This window comes from Scyliorhinus torazame, chromosome 2 (genome assembly GCF_047496885.1).
Source record: "Scyliorhinus torazame isolate Kashiwa2021f chromosome 2, sScyTor2.1, whole genome shotgun sequence".
In the NCBI taxonomy this organism is placed as follows: domain Eukaryota; kingdom Metazoa; phylum Chordata; class Chondrichthyes; order Carcharhiniformes; family Scyliorhinidae; genus Scyliorhinus; species Scyliorhinus torazame.
The window spans coordinates 388,767,004-388,792,925 of record NC_092708.1 but is presented as its reverse complement, the minus strand read 5'-3'; the positions used below and the strand labels follow the sequence as shown (position 1 = coordinate 388,792,925).

Here is a 25,922-nt window from a genome sequence, read left to right as displayed (position 1 = left end):
GGGGATCTTATAGAAACATATAAGATTATGAAGGGAATAGATAGGATAGATGCGGGCAGGTTGTTTCCACTGGCGGGTGAAAGCAGAACTAGGGGGCATAACCTCAAAATAAGGGGAAGTAGATTTAGGACTGAGTTTAGGAGGAACTTCTTCACCCAAAGGGTTGTGAATCTATGGAATTCCTTGCCCAGTGAAGCAGTAGAGGCTCCTTCATTAAATGTTTTTAAGATAAAGATAGATAGTTTTTTGAAGAATAAAGGGATTAAGGGTTATGGTGTTCGGGCAGGAAAGTGGAGCTGAGTCCACAAAAGATCAGCCATGATCTCATTGAATGGCGGAGCAGGCTCGAGGGCCAGATGGCCTACTCCTGCTCCTAGTTCTTATGTTCTTATGTATGTTCTTGCTCTCGAGGGAGTGCAGCGAAGGTTTACCAGACTGATTCTAGAGGTGGCGGGACTGTCATATGAGGAGAGATTGACTAGGTTGGGATTGTTCTCACTGGAGTTCAGAAGAATGAGGGGGGATCTCGTAGAGACGTATAAAATTCTAACAGGACTAGACAGGGTAGATGCAGGGAAGACGTTACCAATGATGGATGTGTCCAGAACCAGGGCTCATAGTCTGAGGATTCAGGGTAAACCATTTCGGACAGAGATGAGGAGACATTTCTTCACCCAAAGAGTGGTGAGCCTGTGGAATTCATTACCACAGGAAGTAGTTGATGCTAAATCATTGAATATATTCAAGAGGCGGCCAGAAAAGCACTTGGGGAAGAATGGGATCAAAGGCTATGGGGAGAAAGCAGGATTAGGCTATGGAGTTGGATGATCAGCCATGATCGTGATGAATGGCGGAGCAGGCACGAGGGGCCTAAAGGCCTCCTCCTGCTTATATCTTCTATGTATATATGTATGTATCTATGTAAGTGAGGAATACACAATACTTTGGGCTCAGCAGTAATTCTGAGCAATTTTCATATCTTTTGAACCACTGTGCAGCTGAATCGTGCCCTATTATACAATGAATCTGCTGGATTATTTATAGAATAGACACCAGCAAGATTTCCTCCTTGATTTTATGAAACGTTACATTGTATGTGACCTGAATTGTTGATGAAATTCTAAACGGCAGTCAACTTTTGAGAGTTTTAATCATACCTTTTGGGTATGAGTTGTATTTAAGTGTTGTTTTAAAGCAGTGAATTTGCACTGTCTAAAAGGTATTGGAATATTTTATTTAATACAGATGAGCTAGTCTGTGAAATATCCGCGCCATGTTTATTTCAGCCTGATACCATGAGGGTCAAATATTTCAGCCCAGATCCCATGTAATTCAGAATGTCATTAATTGTTTCAAGAGCCAAAATGTTTCCCTTAAACCTGAATCTTGGGGAGGAAATGAGGTGGCTAGTTTTATTGTCAGGCATGCTGGCAACTCACTAAAGGAGGAGAAAATCAGAGGGACCGCCCATCAATTTCCTATGAATTCAGAGATGGACAAGGGGAAACAGACTATCATCTAATTAGCTAGGTCTGTGGAACAAGCCCCATCCATGTCAGTATCAGAAGAATGACCAGGATAATATTGTTAGCCTGCAAATGGAAATAGTATGAATTTATTTTTTTTAATTGCTCTTAAAGGGTGTTTTGTAGTTATATCATAGATTTGATTATATCTCCTGCTCTTTGCACTTATATTCTGTTGATAAAGTAAAACTGCTTACCTATTAATGTCTTGTGTCACCGAATGCTTCAGTCAGTCTCAAGAAAGACTGGAGAAACACTCAGGAGGGAATATGTAAAAGAAATGAAATACAATGCCAATTATTAGATAATGCAGGTAGACACTGTCCCGAATGTATGCCACTCTGACCTCTTAGTGACCTACATCACCATGTCCAGGCAGACCTGAAACACACAACATGGTTATTACTCTTTTATCAGGGAGGCATTAAATCCCGCTGTTGTCTTTGGAGCTGAATATTTAGAATGAATGTAAAGACTTGAGGCAAGGTTGAGACTGGGCCATAAGTGAAAGGATAATATATTTGCGGTGTAGCATACCAGAGAAAGAACCACTGAAGAAAATGGGTTTAAAAGCCAACTAAATTTCCTTCTTGTGAGAGAAGCAATTAAAGAATTTTGTGTGTGGGTGGTAGGTTGGAATAAGGTTAGTCAGGCTTTTGGGCCAATCCTTTTCTCAAAATCTTTGTTCTTCTGAGTGCTGAGGAGGATAGTGGCTAGTATGTAATAAAACTGTTCCCCACCTGCACCCTTACAGGTTTTTAATGGATGTGTCTGAACTGGCCTGAAAAACTATTCTTTTAGGTAACTGTCAGTTCCAGCTAGAGGAATATTAGTCTTCACTTATTTTGATTTGCAAAATTATCTGAAAGTTCAGAACTCATATTGCATGACACCACCAAGGTCAAAAATAATTCATTCTCATAATGGACTTTAAATAAAGACTTTAAACTAGCAAGTGGCGGGGGAGGCCTCCGGAGAGGTCAATAGAGTTCCAAAAACAAGTAGCAGGGCAGAGAGTAAAGAGATAGTCAGGTACCCAACTTCAGGAACTGCAGCTAATGGCAGAAGTACAAGAAGTATACTGGTTAAACCAAAAGAGAAAAATAATAAAGCAAATAAAGCATCAGTGCTGAGGGACAGGTTAGGGGGTATAACCCAATTAAGAGTTCTATATACTAATGCATAGAGTGTAAGAAATAAACTCGATGAGCTGCAGGCGCAAATGCAAATGGAAGAATATCATGTAACGGCTATTACGGAGACATGGCTGCAGGATGGTCGGGACTGGGAATTAAATATACCTGGTTATGAAGTTTACAGGAGGGACAGGGAAGTTGGCAGAGGGGTTGGAATTACCTTCCTGATTATAAATACTATCACCTCAATGTTGAAGGAGAATATAATGAGGGGAAGCATCCAGTGGAGACAATATGGGTGGAACTGAGGAACAAAAAGGATCTAAAACTGTTATTATTGTTGTGTATGGACTCCCAATAGCAGTTGTAAGGTGTTAGATTGTATAAATACTGAAATTAGGCAAGTGTGTAGCAAAGGCAGAGTAGTATTAATGGGGGATTTTAACTTGCACATAGATCGGGAGAGGCAGACAAGCACCTTTCAGAAAGGTAGTGAATTTCTGGAATGTGTCCGGGATAGCAATATGTTCTAGATGCAATATTAGATTTAGGAGACAGGCAATATTAGATTTAGTTAAGAGTAATGAGCCAAATTTAATTTGTAGTCGCCTAACTGTGAGCGAATATTTATGAAATAGTGGTCACAACATGATTAAATTCAATGTGAAAGTGAAAAGCACAATTCAGAAACTAGAATTTTAGACTTGGGTAAGGCTGAATTTAACGCGATGAGACGGAGACTGTCCTCGGTAAACTGGGTCAAACGACTGAAAATCAGTGGAGAATATTTAAAGAAACATTTAACAAGATACTTCACAAAATAAACAGGCATGGACATCTAAGGAGGATTGGGACAGTATAAAACTAATAGAAAGGGCTTACAAAAATGCAAAACATAGCACAGATCTGGACGAATGCGATAGATACAAAGACCAGCAAAGGGGCACAAAGCAGCTTTTAAGAGCTACTAAAAAGGATTATGAAAGGAAACTTTCAAGGGACATCAAAATCAAGAAGAAGAAATGTTATAGTTATATAAAGGGAAAGCAGGTAGTCAAGAGCACTAAAAACTGAAAATGGTGTTATTACCATGTCAGTGGTAATGGGGAAATGGCGGACATGGTGATATCTGTATGTATATCATCAAAATGTAATCCTAATACTACGCTGCAGTGCAATTTAACGTGTTCTTTTGGTAGAATTCACCTCTGGCCCTTTGGGATAATTGTTTTGTTTGCGTGGCTAATCCGAGCACAACATTCATCAGTACCTAAATAGGATTCAAAATATTGAAAGAAATGTAAAATAATTCAAATAGCAAATCTAATAGAGAAAAACATGAGTTTAAAAATAGACTGTGGCTAACACAGCTCTGTTGTTTTACAGCTAACTTAACAGGACATGCAGAAAAAGTAGGGATTGAAAACTTTGAACTGCTGAAGGTCCTTGGAACAGGAGGTAAGTGAATAATTGTAGTTATCTCAATTTTATACGATACTGCTGCTTATTTAAATAATAGACAGTTCTTGTTCTAATTTAAAGTGAGCTGAGCAATTTTACTTGCACTTACTTGAAGTACACATCAGTACTTTGGAAGGAAATAGACAGGAAATGCATATCAATAATGACCCGAAAAAGATGATAACTTCAGAAATAATCCATAGGTTGTAAAGAATGTCTTGAAATTCAACAGCATGTTGTACAAGTGCCAGCCAATTTATTCTTATTAACATTTTAGGTGGGACCATTTCAGGAAATTTGCAGCCAGGCATTTGCCAACACATTTTACAGGGCAAGCCCTGGCTTTGGTCTCGTATGTTTCTGTTTTTGGAGGAGTTTCCTGTTCTGATGTGATAGATTTGCACTTCCTGCAGTTTCAACCTCTTGTACACCAGTATTCACATCGATGCTTGTTCCCAGAAGGTGTATGCTTTAAGGCAAACAGGAAAGAATAAGGGGCACCAATGAGGAATAATGGAATAGTTGAAACTATCAGCACACACTGTCTGTGGAGTTTGAGTATGGGAATTTAATTCAGTTCTGAACCTGCTGCCAAAGGCTATTTGCTTGACAGAATTAATTCTAATTTCAGTCAGCCATATGCCTTCTGTTTTCAGTGAAATTACTAAAACATAGGTATTGTTTCAGTGGTACATAACACTGAATCTAATGTTATCTGAGTGATAGTTCTATCTGAAATCCATATTGTTGTCATGAAATAGGTGAAAGATAACCACAGCCAGCATCTATATCAGAAGCACTGCCCTCATTGACCCTCCTTGTTATCCCCTCAAAAGATTCAGTCCAGTTGGTCAGACACTATATATATTCATAATGAATCCATCCTGACTACCCTATATTAATGTGTTCCTTTCTGAATAGTGATATGTACTCTCCCTTGGAATATTTTGCAATAATTTGTCCACCACTAAGGTTAGATTGACCAGCCTATGATTTTCTTTATCCTTTCATGCGATGTGAGCATCTCTGGCAAGGCCAGCATTTGTTGCCCAGCCCTAATTGCCTTCGAACTGAGTGGTTTGCTCAGCCATTTCAGAGGCCAATTATGAGCCAACCACATTGCTGTGGCTCTGGAGTCACATGTGGCCCAAACCGAGTAAGGATGGCAGATTTTCTTCCCTAAAGAACATTATTTAACAAGGTGGGTTTTTAAATATATATATTTTATTCCAAACATACATAAAGCCCCAACCGAACATAGTATATACAGTTTGTTCAATTTTCTCCCTTATAATCCCAAGCTCCCCACCCTTCTCTGCCCCCCCAAGACTCGACAAGTCCTCAAACATGGACAGAAACAGCCTCCACCAAACTACAAACCCCTTCTCCGATCCCCTGAAGGCAAACTTAATTTTCTCCAACTTGAGGAACTCATATTGGTCCCCCAACTACGCCGTCACCCCAGGGGGCGCTGCTGACCTCCAATTTATGAGAATGTGTCGTCGGGCAATCAGAAGGGTGAAGGCCACGACATCGGCCCCTGCACAGCCGACAACTCCGACACCCCAAAAATCGCCACCATAGGGTCCAGCGTCAACTTCACCCCCACAATACCGGACAGACTCTCAAACACCGCCTCCCAGAAACTGTCCAACTTTGCACACCTCCAAAACATGTGGGAATAGTTTGCCAGCCTCCTTCAACCTCTCGCACACATCAGCCACTCCCGGGAAGAACCCACTCATCCGGGCCCAAGGCACCACCTTGAATAGTATAAGACTCATCCTTACACAGGAGGAGGTTGAGTTGACCTGGTGCATTGCTTCACCCCAAACTCCCCACCCCATCTCCATCCCCAACTCCTCCTCCCACTTCTACTTAATCCATTTTTCCCCAACCACCCGATATATATCCCCAATCCTTCCATCCCCCACACATCTGGGAGCAACAACTTCTCCAGCAGCGTGTAGTCTGGGAAATGAGGGCAGTTCTTCCCATGTAAAATCCCGCAACTGCCAATACATAAACCCACTCCTCTTTGGTAACTCAAACCTCTACCGCAACTCTCCAAGCCTGCAAACCTACCTTCCGCAAACAGTTCTACAACGATCCCTTCCTCCTGCCACTTTCTATACCCACCCCCCCAGCACAAAGCCCTCTTCCCCCCCCCCCCCCCCCCCCCAACAATCGCTGCATCTTTTCAGCATTTGCCGTCCAATAATAATGCAGCAAATTCGGGAGTGCCAGCCCCCCATCCCACCTCCACCTTTGCAATAGGGCCCTACTAACCGTCGGCGCCTGCCCACCCAGATAAACTCCGCTATTAACTTGTCCACGTTCCGAAAAAAGACCTTTGTGAGAAATATTGGGAAGGACTGGAAGATGAACATAATTGCTAAAGTTCACCTCACCGCTGGGAAACTGATTTTTTGGCCTCATGCTAAATTAAGTTCCCCCTGTCTGGCAAGCTTCCCGCAGCTCCTGAGACCGGAAGATTCCGTTCAGGGAAAATGGTAGAGGATGAGGTGGAATAGCCTCTGCATTCAAGGTAAAATCACTTCAGTGATTTAATGAGAGATAAGCAGATAATGGAGACTTAAGGCTATAAGTAAGACATTTTTTAAAATATAAGATTCTAGTGGGAGATGTGGAAAGGTAACAGCCATGAAGCGGTAGGTTGTATAAATGCAGAGATGAGGTAAACATGTAGAAAAGACACTATGGTTTCAATAGTGGATTTTAACTTTCATGTAGATCTGGATACGTGGACCAGGACATGCCAGAAAGATACTGAATCTCTTGAGTGTATCCAGGTCCCAGAACCAACAAGGGAAAGGCCTTATTAAATTTGAAAACACATAATGAGCTGGATTTAGTTAAGAGCTTAATGGTGCTTGAACATTTAGCGATCAGGGTATGATTGAGTTCAACATAGTCTTTGAAAGGGAAAGATGCCAAATGGATAATGGGGTCTGGATTTTTGGTCCCAAGTGGGTGCAAAGTCAAGGAAATTCCCAGTTTGGAGAAATAGCCACAAATGGACAATTTTCGTTCTGAGGGTTGGGGAGAGAGGGGTGCAGTGCCTGCTGCAGTGAGGTGTGCTGCCCCCTGGAAACAGTTTGGAGGCAGCCAGAAGGGCTTCCAAGTACAATGGAGGGCTGTTTAAAATGCCCAACCAGGTGCTCTGGGAGTACCTCACCCCACGTCCAACCCATGGGCCATGCTGAGATGAATTAAAATAAAGCTCTCACTATTACAGACTTCACTATATTTTAAAAACACTCATTGACAAAAGCCCATTCAATACATATAAATCTCTTCAAGTATTTAATCCCTTGTAAAATAAATGTTTGTATTCATAGCCTCAAATCAAAGACAGCGAATCCCTTAACACTTGGAGCTGTCAAACTGTCAACTTACAGGTAACCCCACTATGTTAATAATAAGAAGTGAAAGCAGACCAGCAGTTACTATATTGATAGTCCTCCGACTTATGTCAACAAATGACTATTGAAATTGCAAGTTCCCATTCTTTTTCAACTCAGAGACACAGCGGGATTTTTTTAATTTAAAAGGCAGTGGATTTAAATAACTTGTTAGCTTGATAGTTCCACAGAAGTTATCCTCTTTTAAATACATACACATCTACTGTTGAAATCATAAGTCACACATTGTGGGAAACAGACCTTTTACTAAAAATGCTCAGCATTTGAGTTCATCATTAAGTTCAAATGTCTAAGCCACACACCATCCTGACTTGGAAATATATCACTATTCCTTCACTGTCGCTGGATCAAAATCCAGGAACTCCTCCCTGACAGCACTGTGGTGTACCTGCAACTCAGGGACTGCAGTGGTTCAAGAAAGCAACCCCACCACCTTCACAAGGAGAGATGGCAGCATGGTGCTGTTCACTAATAGTCACTAATAGTTCAGAAACCCAGGGTAATGTTGCAGAGGACCTGGTTCAAATCCCACCATGGCAGATGTTAAAATTTGAATTGAACTAAAAATCTGGAATTTAAGATCTAATGGTGACCATGAAACCATTGTTGATTGTAGTAAAAATCCATCTGGTTCACTGGTGTCCTTTAAGGAAGGAAAGCTGCTGTCTTTATCTGGTCTGGCGTGCATGTGATTCTAGACCTACAGCAATACGGTTGACTCATAACTGCCCCTCTGAAATGGCTGAGCAAGCCACTGAGTTCAAGGACAATTAGGGATGGTCAACCAATGCTGCCTTACCAGCAACGCCCACATCCCATGAAGGAATTTAAAAAAAAACTATAAATGCTGGCCTAGACAGCGACACCCAAATCCTGTAAATGAATTTTATGAAAATAACGTAATTACCAATGAATCGTCCACCATGAAAATCCTGGAGGTTAGCATTGAACAGGAAACGTAAATACTGTGGCTGCAAGGGCAGGTCAGAGGCTAGAAATTCTGCGATAAATAACTCACTTCTTGACTCCCGAAAATCTGTCCACTATCTACAAGGAGATCTGGAGTGTGATGGAATACGCTCCACTAGCCTCCCATGAGTGTAGTTCCAAAAGCATTCAGGAAGCTTGACACCAAACAGGTTTTACCTAATTTTACCATTGCATCTTTTTCCAATTACCGTAAACCTGTGCCCTCTGGTTCTTGATCTTTCTCCTAATGAAAACAGCCTCTCCCTATCTACTCTACTTTGAATTCCTCTACCAAACCTAATAGAAAAACCAAGTACTATTTAAAAGGACAAAGACTATAGAATGTTGCAATACTGAGGGAACTTGGTGTCATGGAAACATACATAGAAGCAGGAGGATGCCATTCAAGCCTACTCTACCATTCATAATGATCTTGGTTGATTATCAAGTTCAATACCCTGATCCCACCTTCCCCCATATCCCTTGATCCCTTTAGACTCAAGAGCTATATCTAATTCCTTCTTGAAATTACACAACGTTTTGGCCTCAACTACTTTCTGAGGTGGTGAATTCCAAAGATTCACCACTCTCTGGGTGAAGAAATTTCTCCTCACCTCTGTCCTAAAAATATGTCCCCTTATCCTCAAACTATGACCCCTAGTTTTGGACCCCCACACCATTGGGAACTGTGCCTTCTTAAACAGTGGTGTTACATTAGCCACCTTCCTGTCTTCTGGGACCCTTCCTGCCTCCAGTGATTCCTGAAAGATCATCACTAATGCCTCCACAATTTCCTCAGCTATCTCTTTTACAACCATGGGGTGTAGTCCATCCGGTCCAGGTGATTTATCCACCTTCAGACCTTTTCAGTTTCCCCAGAATCTTCTCCTTAGTAATGGTCAGTGCACTCCCCTCTGCCCCCTGGTTCTCCTGGAGCTCTGGCAACCCACTGATGTCATCCACCGTGAAGACTGATGCAAAGTAACTATTCAGTTTGTCTGCCATTTCTTTGTTTCCTATTATTAGTTCTCCAGCCACATTTTCCAGTGGTCCAATGTCTATTTTTGCCTCTCTCTTACATAGAGTTATCATAGAATTTTACAGTGCAGAAGGAGACCATTCGGCCCATCGAGTCTGCACCGGCTCTTGGAAAGAGCACCCGACCCAAGGTCAACACCTCCACCCTATCCCTATAACCCAGTAACCCCACCCAACACTAAGGGCAATTTTGGACACTAAGGGCAATTTATCATGGCCAATCCACCTAACCTGCATATCTTTGGACTGTGGGAGGAAACCGGAGCACCCGGAGGAAACCCACACACACACGGGGAGGATGTGCAGACTCCGCACAGACAGTGACCCAAGCCGGAATCGAACCTGGGACCCTGGAGCTGTGAAGCAATTGTGCTATCCACAATGCTACCGTGCTGCCCTTTTATATATATTTATATATTGAAAAAAACTCTTCCCATCTTCCTTTATATTACTAGCTACTTGCACTCATACTTCAAATTCTCCCCCCTTATTGCTTTTTTTAGTTGTCCTCTGCTCGCTTTTAAAGGCTTCCCAATCCTTTGCCTTCCCACTAATCCTCCCCGCTTTGTATGATTTTTCTTTAGCTGTTATGCTGTCCTTGACATCCCTCATCAGCCATGAATGCCTTGTCCTCCCCTTAGCATGCTTCCTCCTCATTGGGATGAATTTCTGTTGTGTCTCCCAAATAACCCCCCAAAACTCCTGCCATTGCTGTTCCACTGTCTTCCCTGCTCGGCTCCTTTTCCAGTCAACTCTGGCCAGCTTCTCCCTCATGTCTTTGTAGTTACCCTTATTTAATTGTATTACCGTTACATCTGATTGCAGCTTCTCACTCTCAAACTGCAGGGTAAATTCTATCATATTGTGGTCACTGCTCCCTCAGGGTTCCTTCACCTTCAGTTCACTCATCAATTCTGCCTCATTACACATCACCAAATCCAGAATTGCCTGTTCCCTAGTAGGCTCTGTCGCAAGCTGCTCCAAAAAACCATCTCTGATTCGCCTATTTGATTTCTCCAATTATTGTAAAACTTTGCACGTTCTGACTGCCGTTTGCCAGTCACGTGGTGGCTGTCAGCTTCACGGACCACCTGGGGACCCTTCGCAGGACCCCAGGGATTCCTGGACCCCAGTTTAGGGGTCCTGTGCCTGGCCATTTTGTAAGGCAATTGAGTGTTAACCCCATTGATGTGGGTCTGGAGTCACCTGTAGGTCATTCCAAGTAAAGATGGCAGATTTTGGTTTTCATGACAATAAATGGTCATCATTACTGAGACTGTCTTTCAATTTCAGATTTATTAATTGAATTTGAATTTCACCTGGGATTTGAACCCACGTACAGACATTTTAGCAGTAGAAATTTGATAACTTCTTGTTATCATGTGTTCTGATGTTTAATGACTCAGTTTCTGTCATTCTTGTAATTGAACTAATTTAATTTCTGGTGTTGTTTTTATACTCTGATAGGACAGCCTCATCTGTTGCTATTTAATAATAATATGTACCTGGATCCACTGCCTCTTATGTATTGATGTGGGAGTAACAGGAGACTGATCTGTAAACAGTTGCAAACCACAAAAACAAATGCCCTTTCACTGGAGTTATTCCATCTTTAGTGGATGGAGAGCCTAATGATGCTTACATGAAGCATTTTGGGATGTTTTGCTGTGTTAAAAACACTATAAATGCAAGTTGTGATTCTTGTTGCTGTTTCAGAATTAGACTTTTGTTTTTCTTATTTCAGTCTGTTATGGGTGTTCAAGCCACTATCCTTTTTTTTAGACTTGGCTCAGCATGAAGCTCTTGAACAGTCAACATTCCTACAACTTTGTAGTTTCCTCAATCCGCAGCTGTTGTTTACCCTTCCTAGCAAAGCACTTACACAGCAGAAACATAAATCTCTTTTTTTAGTACAATGTCAAACAGTTCTATGGGTGAGTTCTCAATCTCTGTTCCAAACTCTGGCCCTGCTTTATCTGCTAATTAACAGTTGCCTATAGAATCAGTCTCAATATTCTTCTTCACAGCTGCAGGTCACAAGCAGAGGCACAATTCACACACAACGTATTATATAATCCGAGATCACTTTGTATTCCTGTGACTTACTGTGCAAGTTCACCATTCCAAGTGAACATGTTTCATTCTTCATGCCTTTTTGGGATGGAGTTCTCTGGTGGCTGATGTACTTTAGAAATGTAGCCACTTATATATTTGGCAGTTAATTAGCATGTGATTTGTTGTAAATGGAGCATGTGGGTTCATTGAGACTAATGAGTGTCTGCAATTCGAGGATCTTCAGCTCAAAGTTGTTGAGCTGGAGTGGATGGACGATTTGACACTGTGGCAAAGGAGGCCATTCATGCTGGCAGGGAGGGGGCACTGGTTGGGGGAGGGGCAGAGCAGGAGAAATAAAAATGTAGTAATAGTAGGGATGAGCGACACGGTGGCACAGTGGTTATCACTGCTGCCTGCCTCACAACACCAGGGACCCAGGTTCAATTCTGACCTTAGTTACTGTCTGTGTAGAGTTTATACGTTCCCCCAGTGTCTGCGTGGGTTTCCTTCGGGTGCTCCGGTTTCCCCCCCCAGTCCAAAGATGTGCCCGTTAGGTGGATTGACCATGCTAGATTGCCTCTTAGTGTTCAAAGATGGGCAGCTTATGTGGACTTGCCATGCTAAATTGCCCATTACTGTCCAAAGATGTGTAGATTAGATGAGGTTGCGCGGATGGATGGGGGAGTGGGCTTGGATGAGGTGCTCTTTCAGATGGTCGGTGGGCCGAATGGCCTCCTTTTGCACTGTAGGAATCCTATGGTTCTGTAGGAATTCTAAGGGATAGTATATGGGGGATGGGTCCCCTGGTGCTGTGGCTAAGAGTCCCACAGGACTGTGTTACCTGTCTAGCGCCAAGTTTAAGGATATCTATAATAAATCATAAAATACACCTGCATTTATATAGTAGCTTTTGTGAATACAGGAGGTCCTAAAGCAATTTACTTTAGAACTGTTGTACTGTAGGAAACACAGTAGCCAGTTTGCGTACTATAAACTCCATGTACAGTAATGTGATTATGTGATCATTGAGGGATAATAGTACCCAGGATAACCCCACTTCTCTTATTTAAAATAATGCGGTGGAATCTTTTATATCCACCTGAGAGGACAGGTGTGACCTTGGTTTAATTTCTCATCTGAAAGATGACCTCTCTGATCACCCTGAGTACAACACTGGGGTGTTAGCTTTGATTTTTGCATTCAGGTCCTGGGTTGGAACTTGAACCCACAACCGTCTGACTCAAAAGCTGTCAGCTGAACCATGGCTGGAAAAAAAGTTTGAGCAAGGACTGGGGGACGTATTTGATTGTTGCGATCTACGTAGGAACCACCATATAGTTAGCATTATGAATGAGATTCTGCTGAGGGAGCTGAATGAGCTTGGGCCCAAACTGATGAGCAGATCAAAGGTAATTATCTCTGGATTACTACCATAGTCATGTATAAGCAGATCAGAAATTGAATGTATTGCTCAAAGAGTGGTTTAAGGAGATGGGAGCTTTGATTCATGAAGCACTGGTACCATTATTGGGGATAGAGGGACCTGTTCCATTCAGCAGGCTCCACTTAAACTGAGTTTGGACCAGGACCGGGCAAAATTGAATAGATTCATAGATAGGGCTTTAAACTAAAAAGGCAAGAGGGCTGCAATTCAGGTGAAGAAAACTTAGAAATCTAAAGAGTTAAGCCAAGTCCATAGAGCAGTATAGTGATTTGGATAAATATAAGCAGATTGCGATAAGAGGTGATTGAGTTTAAACCTAACGGTGGATAAGTAAATAAGATTAAACCTGGGAAAATAGTAAAAAGTTAAAATTGAAGGCACTTTATCTGAATGCACAAAGCATTTATAACAAGATAGATGAATTAATGGCACAAAAAGAGATAAATGGATTTGATGTGATGCCCTTCATGGTTGCATGGTGATCAAGTTTGGGAACTAAATATTCCAGGGCAATTTTTTCAAAAAGACAGACAAAATGGAAGAGGAAGGGTGAAATTCCTAATAATAAATGATATATAGGCATTAGTGCAGACGAATCATGGTTCAAGAAATATGGGGTCATACAATCAGTATGGGCATAGGACACTGATGGGAGGACTTTTATTGGCCATCAACAGCAGCTATAGTTCTGGGCAAAGTATAAAGCAAAAAAGATAACAGTGATAATGCAATAAGTGTGGGGAACTTTAATCTTCATATAGACTGGACAAATCAAATCAGCAAAAATAGTTTGCAGGATGAATTCATGGAATGCATTTTGAGGCAGTTTCCTAAAGCAATACAAAAGCAAAATACTGCAAATGCTGGAGATATGAAACAATATATTAACTGCTGGAAGCTCAACAGACCTGACAGCATCTGTGGATAAAACATTGGAGTTAACATTTCAGGTCAATGGTCTTTCAACAGAACTGGAAAAAGTTAGAAATGTAACAGGTTTGAAGTAGCCATGTGGCAGAGAAAATGGTGGGGGTGGAGTAAAAAACCAAGGGAAAGGGGAGTAGACGTGTAATTGTTTTTTTATACAGAATTTACAGTGCAGAAGGAGGCCACTCGGCCCATCGAGTCTGCACCAGCCCTTGGAAAGAGCACCCTAACCAAGCCCACACCTTCACCCTATCCCCATAATGCATTAACCCCACTTAACCTTTTTGGACATTGAGGGCAATTTAGGATGGCCAATCCACCTAACGTGCACATCTTTGGACTGTGGGAGGAAACCAGAGCAGCCGGAGGAAACCCATGCAGTCACGGGGAGAACATGCAGATGCCGCACAAACAGTGACCCAAGCCGGGAATCGAACCTGGGACCCTGGATCGTGAAGCAACAGTGCTAACCACTGTGCTACCATCACATCTCCAAACAGTTTCCATATTTTACCTTTAGTAATGTTGCATTTTGTGTGGCATTTGCAGTGCAGTATTTTAAACTAAGTATTAATTGGGTGCATGTTCTTGACGTCAATGTCTTTTATTCTGTTTCCAGCTTATGGAAAAGTGTTTCTTGTGAGGAAAATCAGTGGCCATGACACCGGAGAGCTTTTTGCCATGAAGGTGCTGAAGAAGGCAACAATAGTTCAAAAAGCAAAGACTGCAGAGCACACCAGGACAGAACGTCAAGTATTGGAACACATTCGACAGTCACCTTTCCTTGTCACATTACATTATGCTTTTCAGACAGATACAAAACTCCATCTTATTTTAGGTAACATCAAAAATAGATTTTACTTTTTTTTAACTTGCCAATTTTCTCTTCCCCTTTTCTCCTGAAGGTGTTTTTTTGGGACAGTAGTGATGAGCAATAAATGCTGGGCTTGCAAGCGATGCCCACATCTCAAGAATGAATAAAAAACAGGTGCAATTCTAATGATGTCAGCGATATTTCGCCCAAGTGGTTATTAGTTATGAGAAACCTTTGACGCATTTCTGTGAACTGTTGAAACATGATTTTTCTGATATCATTCAACATCTAGATTTGTAGAGGCGGTGGTTAGATGGATGTCAGCAGCAGTAACTTTGTCTGATTTTTTCCAACCCTGCCAATACTAGGTTAAGGCCAGTTGTCTTTCATAGAATTTACAGTGCAGAAGGAGGCCATTCGGCCCATCGAGTCTGCACCGGCTCTTGGAAAGAGCACCCTACCCAAGGTCAGCACCTCCACCCTATCCCCAGAACCCAGTAACCCCACCCAACACTAAGGGCAATTTTGGACACTAAGGGCAATTTATCATGGCCAATCCACCGAACCTGCACATCTTTGGACTGTGGGAGGAAACCGGAGCGCCTGGAAGAAACCCACACACACACGGGGAGGATGTGCAGACTCCGCACAGACAGTGACCCAAGCCGGAATTGAACCTGGGACCCTGGGTCTGTGAAGCAATTGTCCTATCCACAATGCTACCGTGCTGCCCTTAGCTGTGGCCCTCTAATTAAACACATATTACAGGCCCAACCTGGGAATTTCCTGATATGTAAGGCTAGTTATTTGTTGTATAAACTCACTGTGCGAGTTCTCCCATTTTGAAACTAAGTGCAGTGGTGGGCTGCCCCGGTGGTGCTTGTCCCACAAACCATAATAGCGGGATCCCACTCCAGATTCTAAGCTTGGAAGCTCATGTCTTCTCAAGGGAAACCAGGGATAGGCAATTAATGCTGGCCTCACCAGTGACTCTCCTGATTTGTCTGCCCGCCTCAACTGATGGGTTTGAAGTTCCCGGCGCCATATTCAAATATCAGTCCAGAACACTCATGTCACCTTTTTCAGCCCACCTGCCTTTACTAGACCGTGCAGGACATTAGCAAGCCAGAGAGAAAAGGCTAACAGTCTCAAGAAGTAGCCAGTTCTTTGATTCAAATACCCTCCCCCTGAGCCCATCACCTGCAAGGTGTCCGTGCCCCACTTGGGCTTCTACCCAACTCATCTGGAGTCTTCTTCCATACCTTTCCAGTAAACAGTGTGATAGTCCTTTGACCCCCTTGTTTGTGAGCTCTTCATGCAGCCTTCTTGGGTTCCTGCTTCCCACCCTTCGGTCTTCCTTCTGCCTTCCATTGTTCAGTTTCTTTATTCACCTCCTTGCCACTCTGCATGCCATCATGAGCCCTTGCCCCTCCGTGTGTCCCCCTCCTGCACAGCATTTCTTCCACATTGCTCCCCTTATACTTGTTCGGCCACACTTCCCTCATTCCTCCCCACCCCACCTTTCACCCACTCCCGGTCAAACTCCTTTGTTGTGGTCCCGCAGCACAGTCCTGTCTAAATAAACTTCTGTGTGGCACCAGTGACAAAGAAACCCCGTACTGCCCAACCCCAAGTGCAGTACGGATCCAAGCCAGTGACAAAGGAGAGTCCATGGGTCCAGCAGCACTGTGCTGTCCGTGAAGGACCAGCTCAGCATGGAGATGGAGGTAGGAACCGATCTGCCCAAGCAGCATGGTGAACAGCGCATCAGGAGCAGCATAGTACCATGGCAGAAGGTTGTTGCAGTCACCCTGACGTCTCTGGCGAACTGAGGACCGCCTTGTGCACACCACTCATTAGCAATTGGGTTTGACACCAACGTAAATTCCCGCTGGCACGATTTAAAGGCCTGACGGGGTGTCGGCTGGCAGCTGTTTTAAGGGCATTCATGAGGTGGAAATGGCGTTTGCACCACATGCTAGTGTGAAGAGCAACCATCCCCCACCCCACCCCATTGGAAAAATTGCAATGTGATTTTATGCCAGTGGGTTTCTGACTTTTTAGCTCCTGCCAGATTCACCACACTCGCTCGCCACCAAACCCACCATGGGCAGCTTAGGAGAATTCAACCTACTGCCTTCTGGGACTCCAGAACAATGTGAGCTAGTTTCAGTTTTATTGTTGCTCTCGTCAAGTGACTTCCAATAATGGCACAATGTTACAATATCTTATTGAATTTATTTACTTTTCTCATGTAACAGTTGCACTTTCTAATACAATAAGTAAGTTTATCATGATAATACATACTGCGAGCAACATTGTGAAAAAGGGAAATCAGCACCATGCGTTAATTTAGTGACTGCACTCTTCCATATGCTATCAAAGTGATAAGACCTTGTTCCTCCTCCGTAATGACATTTTTATCTGGTATTTGGTTTAATTTGATGTTAATGTTGATTTGTTTTATTGTTGGCTAACGTAAACTGTCATTTTGAAGCTTTCAGCCAACACTGCTATCAGCTATAACTGTGAACACACTTGTACAAGAAATCTTGTGTTCAACCTATTTTATCAATTTCCAAATTTTATATGTATCATTGAACTTTGACCCTCAATACGAGGACATGAACAATGACAAAACTGATAGGGTAGACATAGAGAAAATATTTCCACTTGTATAGGAAATCCTAAGCTATGAATCACAAATATAAAATAGTCATTAATAAATTTTAGTTTAGGAATCTAAGAAGTGTTACGATCTCAAGGGAGATCAGTTTTAAAGGGAAATTCGATCTCCCAGTTATTAACTGAAAGAAATTACGTCACAAAGTTTTAAACAGAAACATTTACTGTGCAAGAATTAAACAAGGCAAGGAATGCTGATTTCACTATGTTTTGTAATCCTTATTCTTAACAGCCCATTTCATATTTTTAATTCTACCCAGTATGTATTATCATGATAAACTTACCTATTGTATTAGAGAGTGCAACTGTTACATGAGAAAAGTTCTTCTATACTTTCTAGAATCTTGAGGGGTTTTTCACTTCTCCGTGGACCAGACCAAGGTGTGCCAGAACTCTTAGGAATTCACTTTGACTGTCTTCAGTTTCCCATTCTGAGCTCTCTCTGTGAGGATTCCACTACCAACAGATCGGACAATTTAAATTTCTCGTGAATTTAGAGTTTTCCTTCTGAGCATGGGTCCCAGTTGAAATTCCTACTGAGTGACACAAACTCAAGAACACTTCTGGGTCATAATAGCCTCTATGCTCCTAGTTCTGACTGCCAGCAGGTACACAACTGCTTTCTCATGGCCTTCCAAGTTGACTGCCGTTTTTGTGAGAAAAACACACATACAAACCCAAAACAAAAGATTGGCTCCTAGCAATCTATCCCTAAGACTAGGTGGTGGACCTGGGATGTTGTAAGTAGAGATTTCAATTGATTAACTTCAATTCCCAAAACATCCCTTTGATCTGCAAAGTATATGGATACTTTAAGATCTTCCCTTGTTTATTCTTTGCTTTCAACCTTTCCTTGATCTTGGACCCAAATGAATAATTTGAACCCCTTGTGAAGACAACCGTATACATCTTGCCTCTACTAAAACTCAGAAAGGGGCCACCTATTGTTTACTGTTTCCATACTCCTAACTCTGACTTTGTCATGAAACATAGAGAGACCTTTGAATTGTAATTTCTGAAACCCATAGATTTGTTGTTACCTTAAATCACCTTACCTAACCATGGGCCCTTTACCTTCACTGACATCACTGAATCCCCCACTATCAACATCCTGGGGCTTACCATTGACCAGAAATTGAACTGGACTAGCCATATAAATAATGTGATTATTAGAGCAGGTAGGAGGCTTGGAATCCTGTGGCGAGTAGCTCACCTGAATCCAAAACAGTTTGTCCACCTACAGGGCACAAGTCAGGAGTCTGATGGAATACTCTCCTCTTACCTGGATGAGTGCAGCTTCAACAACACTGTGAAGAAACTCTACACCATCTAGGTGAAAGCAGCCTGCTTGATTGGTACCCTTCCAGAAACATTCAATACCTCCACCACTGATGCACAAAAGCAGCAGTGTGTACCATCTTCAAGAACTCACATAGACTCCTTAGACAGCACCTTCCAAACCCATGACCACTACCATCTAGAAGGACATTTTCAGCAGATACATGGGCACATCACCACCTCCAAGTCACTCACCATCCTAACTTGGTAATATATCACCGTTCCTTCACTGTCGCTAGGTCAAAACCCTGGAATTTCCTTCCTAACTGCGCTGTGGGTGTACCTACACCTCAGGGACTATAGTGGTTCAAGAAGGCAGTTCACCACCACCTTCTCAAGGGAAACCAGGGATGGGCAATTAATGCTGGCCTAGCCAGTGACACCCACATCCTGTAAATTATTTTTTTTATTGCAAACTTAATTTCCGTAAAACTAAAAATTGCATTCCTAAAATATATGAATCATGAAATTAAACATTTTCACAACAGAAGTAACCTTAAAGAAATGTCTTTACTGAGAGAGTGATTGGAATGTGGAACTTGTTACCATATGGAGCAGTTGAGGCAAATAACATAGATACATTTAAGGGGAAGCTTGATAAGTAACTGAAGGAGAAAGAAGATGGAGGATTTGAAGATAGGGTTTAGGTGAAGTATGCAGGAAAAGGCTGTTGTGGAGTATAAATACAAGCCATGGTCAAATGGCCTAGTTCTGTGCTGTAAGTTCTGCGATTTCTAAGAAATAAAATAATTATTTTGTGGTTCCGGCCAGGCTAGAGTAGACAAGCTTCTATTTTTTTTTAAAGGCTTAGGTTTTCTGAATACAGCATAGCTGCCAAACCTCCAATAATTGTTTTAGCTGCAAACAGCATGACTCAAGTGAGAACCAACATATTTTAAGTGAACTAAAGTAATATCCAGTTCACAAACTTTGTTTAGAGAACTTGTGTTTCCCACCCCACCACTCTCAAAGCATTCTCAGAAGTAGACAACCTCCATTATCCTATCCAGGAGCAGTGCAAAAAAATGTAATGAAATGTGTTTCTATTGTTTCAGTATCAAGTGTAAGAACTGGAGGTAGTGCAATTTAACGGTCATAATGTATTAGAGAGCGGAGATTATACATTATTTTTCCTCTGGTGCATTTGGTCGCTGGTGTTTTTGGAAGAGTTTCATGTTTTATTTCAGGTTTGCTAAAATCACGTCTTTGAAATAGAATGAAATCTAGAGCTGTGGGAAGTACATATCCAAATTCTGATATTTCTGCCAGTAATGACCCAAGTGGGAACAGTGCAGATGCAAGATGCACTTGTACCAATTCTGTTTCAAGTATCATAAAAGGATTGTGATTGAGCTTGAACCTTAAAAGGCAATTAGTGGCCATTAATTCATTCACATGGAAACTGAAGCCTGGGCTGAGAATGTGAAAAGCACATGTATGTAGATTATAAAATGACCCTAATTGTGGATAAAGAAGTGTCAAGGAGACCCTCTCTTTTGTTTTTGGGATTCATCACTCCATTCCTCTTTGCTCTCAGAACTCACCAAATCTTCATTCAAGAATGGAATGAGATAGTTGAACTCAGCTTCTAGTACCAGAATCAGCTGGTAAGCTACTTTCAAATGATTTTATGATGCTGAAAAGGTTGTGAATATTGTTCAGCTACTAGCTGCAGAAAGCCATAGTTAAGAAATAACTAGCATCTAAGATCTTGATCCACCCTGAGACCAAGATTACCAACCTCTTGTCTGGCAGAAGTTTATGGGATTAGGCTCATTAGTTGACTGGTCCAGGTCTTCTCAATTTAACGTTGTTTTCCAAAGATGTGGCTGGAATTTTCTGTGGGGCTGTCACCCAGAGAATGCACTCAGTTATCTCCATTCTTTGATTTTGCCATGAGAGGGTATTGTACCTCTCAGGCTGTCATACCACTGTTGCAGAGGACAGGATGGTGACAGGAGAAGGAAGAGTTTAAAATCAAATGAGTACCTGTTCTTTTGTGATCATTCAGTGCTCCTGGACAGGGGCTTAGCCTTCCCTTCTCCCATGGGGAATTGTAACAGTGGAAAAAGTAGCCGGTATAACCCTCTTATCTTTTCATAGGTAATTTAAAGTATTGGAATTCAGTTGCTGTTGATGAAGGGTAAGGCGAGGAAAAGGCAAGGGTGTGATTGTGGGTGAGGGAGAGAGAGCAGCTTCCAGAGAGGCTTGAGAATTCGGACTCTGGCTTAGTTGTGTAACTTTCCCTGCCTAAGTTGAAACTCCAGATGAAGGGGAAATGGAAAGTTGGATACACACACCACTCATCTTTCTTGGCAATGAACCACCCTAACCTTGGGCCACCACCAAGCAAAGATACCTAGTTCTCCACAACTGTACCAACATAGAAACATTTCACTGGGCTTATGTGACTGTCTCATGGCCAGGTGAGTTTTACAGCATCAGAATCTAGTTTTGATAAACAAGGAGACTCCAAGGAGCTAGTAGATATTGTCACCTCCAGAGAAATTGTCTAGAAGGCAGCCACAGACCAGTGAATCAGTGGAGTGTGATTTAACAGTTACAGTCCTGAAGCGGAGCTTCTGATTTGCCTGAGGAATCAGAAATCTATCAGTGGTACATGGAGCCTCCCGATGCTGTGGTCTCCAATTCTGCTGCAATGCACAAATATTGCACAGGACATGTTGTAGCTGCAAGACGAATGCAGCGAGTGATAGTTGCATTGGGGATACACAGCAGGTCAACTGGAAAAGGACGGTGAGGGAACAGTCAAGACTTCCACCTTCATGAATGCTCCGATCTCTGCTCTTGAGGCTTTGGATGACATGTTAAGAATCGTGGCTTCAAGTTTCCTGCTGAGACCTGACATGAAAACTTCCAACAATAACATTATTGGGATTTGCAGATCAAAATAAAGGCAGGGGTGTAGTCCAAGAGCCTGCTGCACTGCCCTCGCTGGGTGGCAGTCTTACCTCAAGCTCTAGCCTGCCAACAGGAGACATGGAACCACATATACATGAGAGGTTACACAGGAGCTCATGTTTTCCTTCATAGTCGCAGTGAGTAGCAGCCCTGATTCAGGAGCTCGCAGTCTTGCGCAAGGACAAACCACAAGTCCATGACTTGTCAGCTCAGCATTTTTTTCACCTCGGCCCACTTTTCCAATACAGAACATACTGTGACATAGCACTAAGAAGCAGCTGAGCATAAGGCTCATCGAGATCGCAGGGTCAAACATGGTGGTGTTTAACTTTGTTTCTACTACCTTCACATTCTTATTTCGGAAAAAGTTGTTTGACGAGAAGATTGTGACTATCACCATGCTCGCCAGCTTTTTTAATATTTATTTTTATTACAGTTTTATCACTTGTACAGATATTGTAACGAACTGGTGCAGCATAGTACAATTACTTCCACACACAAAATAACAGAAAATGACAGGAGAACCTCAAAACAATGGTTCTTAAAAATGCAGTGCCTTTAACTATACAGCAGATCAACTAGAGCATGGGGGAGGGGGTGGGAAGAGGATAAAGCTATATAAACATGGTAAAATGACGTAACAAGATGCACATCTTTATCTGTAGCGTATTCAAGATGGTACTGCCTGACTCATGGAAAGCTTTTTAGGTGCAGGTCAGATAGCGTGGAGCCTATAAATTTCAGATAGGGATCCCATACTTTTCGGAATAGATCTGATTTTGACCCGAGCACAGAAGTCAGGAATTCAATAGGGATACAGTCCATAATTATATTATGCCAATTTTGAATTGGAGGATACTTTTTGCTAATCCAGGAATAGAGGATATTTTTCAAAGCTGCAAATGTAGGATATTACACAGCTTTTTTGTTCATGTCAATAATTTTCCTATCTGAGAGACCCAGAATTAGAACAAATGATCAAATTCGAGAGCTGTGCCAAATACCCTCTCAAACTCTTTAACTACACCAAACCAATAGGATTGAATTTTGACACAGGACCATTTGAATGAAAGCAGTAAATGTAGTCACCCTCGATTACCTGGCACTTTATGCACTTCAAGGATACAGCAGGATCAAACCTATGTCTCAAACTCAGTGTAATGCACAAATAATGCAGTGTTTTGAACTGACTCTCTTTCATTCTATTACATGCCAAAATGTTATTGCCGTATTCCTGTATACTAACCCATGTCTCTTCGTGAATATTCCTTCGTGAAGGAGGAACTTCTTCACCCAAAGGGTTGTGAATCTATGGAATTCCTTGCCCAGTGAAGCAGTAGAGGCTCCTTCATTAAATGTTTTTAAGATAAAGATAGATAGTTTTTTGAAGAATAAAGGGATTAAGGGTTATGGTGTTCGGGCCGGAAAGTGGAGCTGAGTCCATAAAAGATCAGCCATGATCTCATTGAATGGTGGAGCAGGCTCGAGGGGCCAGATGGCCTACTCCTGCTCCTAGTTCTTATGTTCTTATGGTTCTTATTGACTACCAAGTCTCTTTCCCAAGACTACAGGGTTCCCAATATACTCACACAAGATCTAGAACACAAAGTGTCATAAAAATTGCTAATTAACTGTTTAGAGTCCGCAAAAGTCAGAATTATTTCCACCGGGGAAATTGGAATGTCAAGACCCATTGTTGTCTTATTAAGGATAAAGTCACTAAGTTGTAGATTTTTTTTTAAAAGAGTGCCTCGGGATGTCATATTGTTGGCATAGCTGCTCAAAGAAAGCACAAGTAAGAACATATCTCCCAGTCTACAAATGCCTCTGTCTCCAAATATCGAATCCATGGCCCATAAGACCTGTTGGAAAATCCGGGTCTCCCTGATGGGAGAAGGTGTATAAGTCAGTTTAGATCTCGCTTCTAATTGCCTGACCATTCTCCACACTCTAAGAATAATTATAATTATAGGATCCTCGCACTTGGCAGACCTGGTCCTGAAATCCCTGTAAAACAGCAAGACCTGTAAAGGATGTACCGACGGGTCTGCTTCAGAATCGAGCCAAATGGAGAAGGGATCTTCTCTGAGAAAACTAAGATGAGAGGCTAATTGGTACAATCTAATATTCTGGACCTCCATCACCCCCCAGGACCTAGGAGCTGTAACTTCAAATGAGGTTTCTTTTTGTAACCAATTTAACACATTCATCTTAACAAACGTGATCCTGCCCAGTCACGATATTGGCAAGGAGTACCAGCAGATCAAGTCCTAAATAATAGACACAATCAGCCTGGGGAAATTAGCCCCATAAAGTTGCTTAAAGAAGGGCGTAATTACAACACCCAGATATGTAAACCCCAAAGGGAACCATCAAAATAGGAAGTTAACAGGGGGGCGGAGGGGTTTGGGGGGGAGGAGTTGTCTCCCTCTCAGCCCACCCACTAGCATAGCCTCAGACTTTGTAAAGTTCATTTTGTAACTGGAGAAAATACTAAATCTATCTAACACCTAAATAATAGTGGCAACCAAGGCATCAGGCTTAGATACAAACAGCAGCACATCGTCAGTGTAAATCGTGATCTTATGCTGCTTCTCTTCCCCTCCCAATAAAAACCCGAAGGATCCTGCAGCTGTACAAAACTCTGGTGCGGCAGGCTTAGATACAAACAGCAGCACATCATCAGTGTAAATCGTGATCTTATGCTGCTTCTCTTCCCCCTCCCCCCATAAAAACCCGAAGGATCCTGCAGCTGTACAAAACTCTGGTGCGGCCGCATTTGGAGTATTGCGTACAATTCTGGTCGCCGCATTATAGGAAGGATGTGGAAGCATTGGAAAGGGTGCAGAGGAGATTTACCAGAATGTTGTCTGGTATGGAGAGAAGATCTTATGAGGAAAGGCTGAGAGACTTGAGGCTGTTTTCGTTAGAGAGAAGAAGGTGAAGAGGTGACTTAATTGAGGCATACAAGATGATCAGAGGATTGGATAGGGTGGACAGTGAGACCCTTTTTCCTCAGATGGTGATGTCTAGCACAAGGGGATATAGCTTTACATTGAGGGGAGATAGATATAGGACAGATGTCAGAGGTAGGTTCTTTACTCAGAGAGAGTAGTAAGGGCATGGAATGCCCTGCCTGCAGCAGTAGTGGACTCGCCAACACTAAGGACATTCAAATGGTCATTGGATAGACATATGGACGATAAGGGAATAGTGTAGATGGGCTTTAGAGTGGTTTCACAGGTTGGCGCAACATCGAGGGCCGAAGGGCCTGTACTGCGCTGTAATGTTCTGTGTTCTAATTGCTTCTTCCAGGGGCTCTCTAGCTAATGAGAACGACAACGGATAAAGGACACCTCTGCCTAGTTCCTCGCTGGAGACTAAAATTATCAGATCTATAAACATTCGGAAGCATTGCGTCCATGGAACCATGATGCAACATCCGTATCCACTTTACAGATTCCCTTTTTAACCCCAATTTCTGCAACGTATAAAACAAATGATTTCATTCCACCCGGTCAAACGTTTTCATCGCGTCCAGGGAAACCGCCAACCCATCCAAAGCCCATTTTTGAAAGACCTAAATAACATTCAGTAACCGTCTAACATTGTTCCAAGAATTCAGGCCTTTTATGAACCCCGTGTGATCTCCCCAGATGATCAGCGGGAGAATTCCCTCTCTGCCAACAATTTAAATCAGCATTCAGAAGCAAGATTGTCCAATAGGAAGCACACTCTTCAGGTTTCTTGCCTGCCTTCAAAATCAAAGAAATACTGGCTTCTCAGTGTCATCGGCAGCAAACCTGCCTAAAATAACACTATAACAGCATAAAATATAAGTACAGATTCGGGCCATTTGTCCCATCGAGTCTACTCCGCCATTCGATCGTGGCTGATATGTTTCTCATCCCCATTCTCCTGCCTTCTCCCCGTAACCCCTGGTCCCCTTATTAATCAAGAACCTATCTATCTCTGTCTTAAAGACATTCAATGACTTGGCCTCCACAGCCTTCTGCAGCAATGAGTAACATCGATTCACCATCGTCTGGCTGAAAATATTCTCCCTCATCTCAGTTTTAAAGGATCGTCCCTTGAATCTGAGGCTGTGCCCTCGGGTTCTAGTCTCTCCTACTAGTGGAAACATCTTCTCCACATCCATTC

The 25,922-nt window shown here is 42.4% G+C and overlaps 1 protein-coding gene across 2 annotated transcripts in view; it reads left to right on the top strand.

Annotated features, from left to right (window-relative positions):
- Positions 1-25,922, top strand: part of LOC140405517 (ribosomal protein S6 kinase alpha-5) — a 365,875-nt gene that overhangs the window by 108,804 nt on the left and 231,149 nt on the right. Inside the window, exons 2-3 of one of the 2 annotated variants that reach the window (XM_072494063.1) lie at positions 4,049-4,120; positions 14,622-14,840. In XM_072494063.1, coding sequence (XP_072350164.1) covers positions 4,049-4,120; positions 14,622-14,840 — 291 coding nt within the window. The remainder of the gene's footprint in view (positions 1-4,048; positions 4,121-14,621; positions 14,841-25,922) is intronic. The other variant, XM_072494073.1, reaches the window with a different exon arrangement.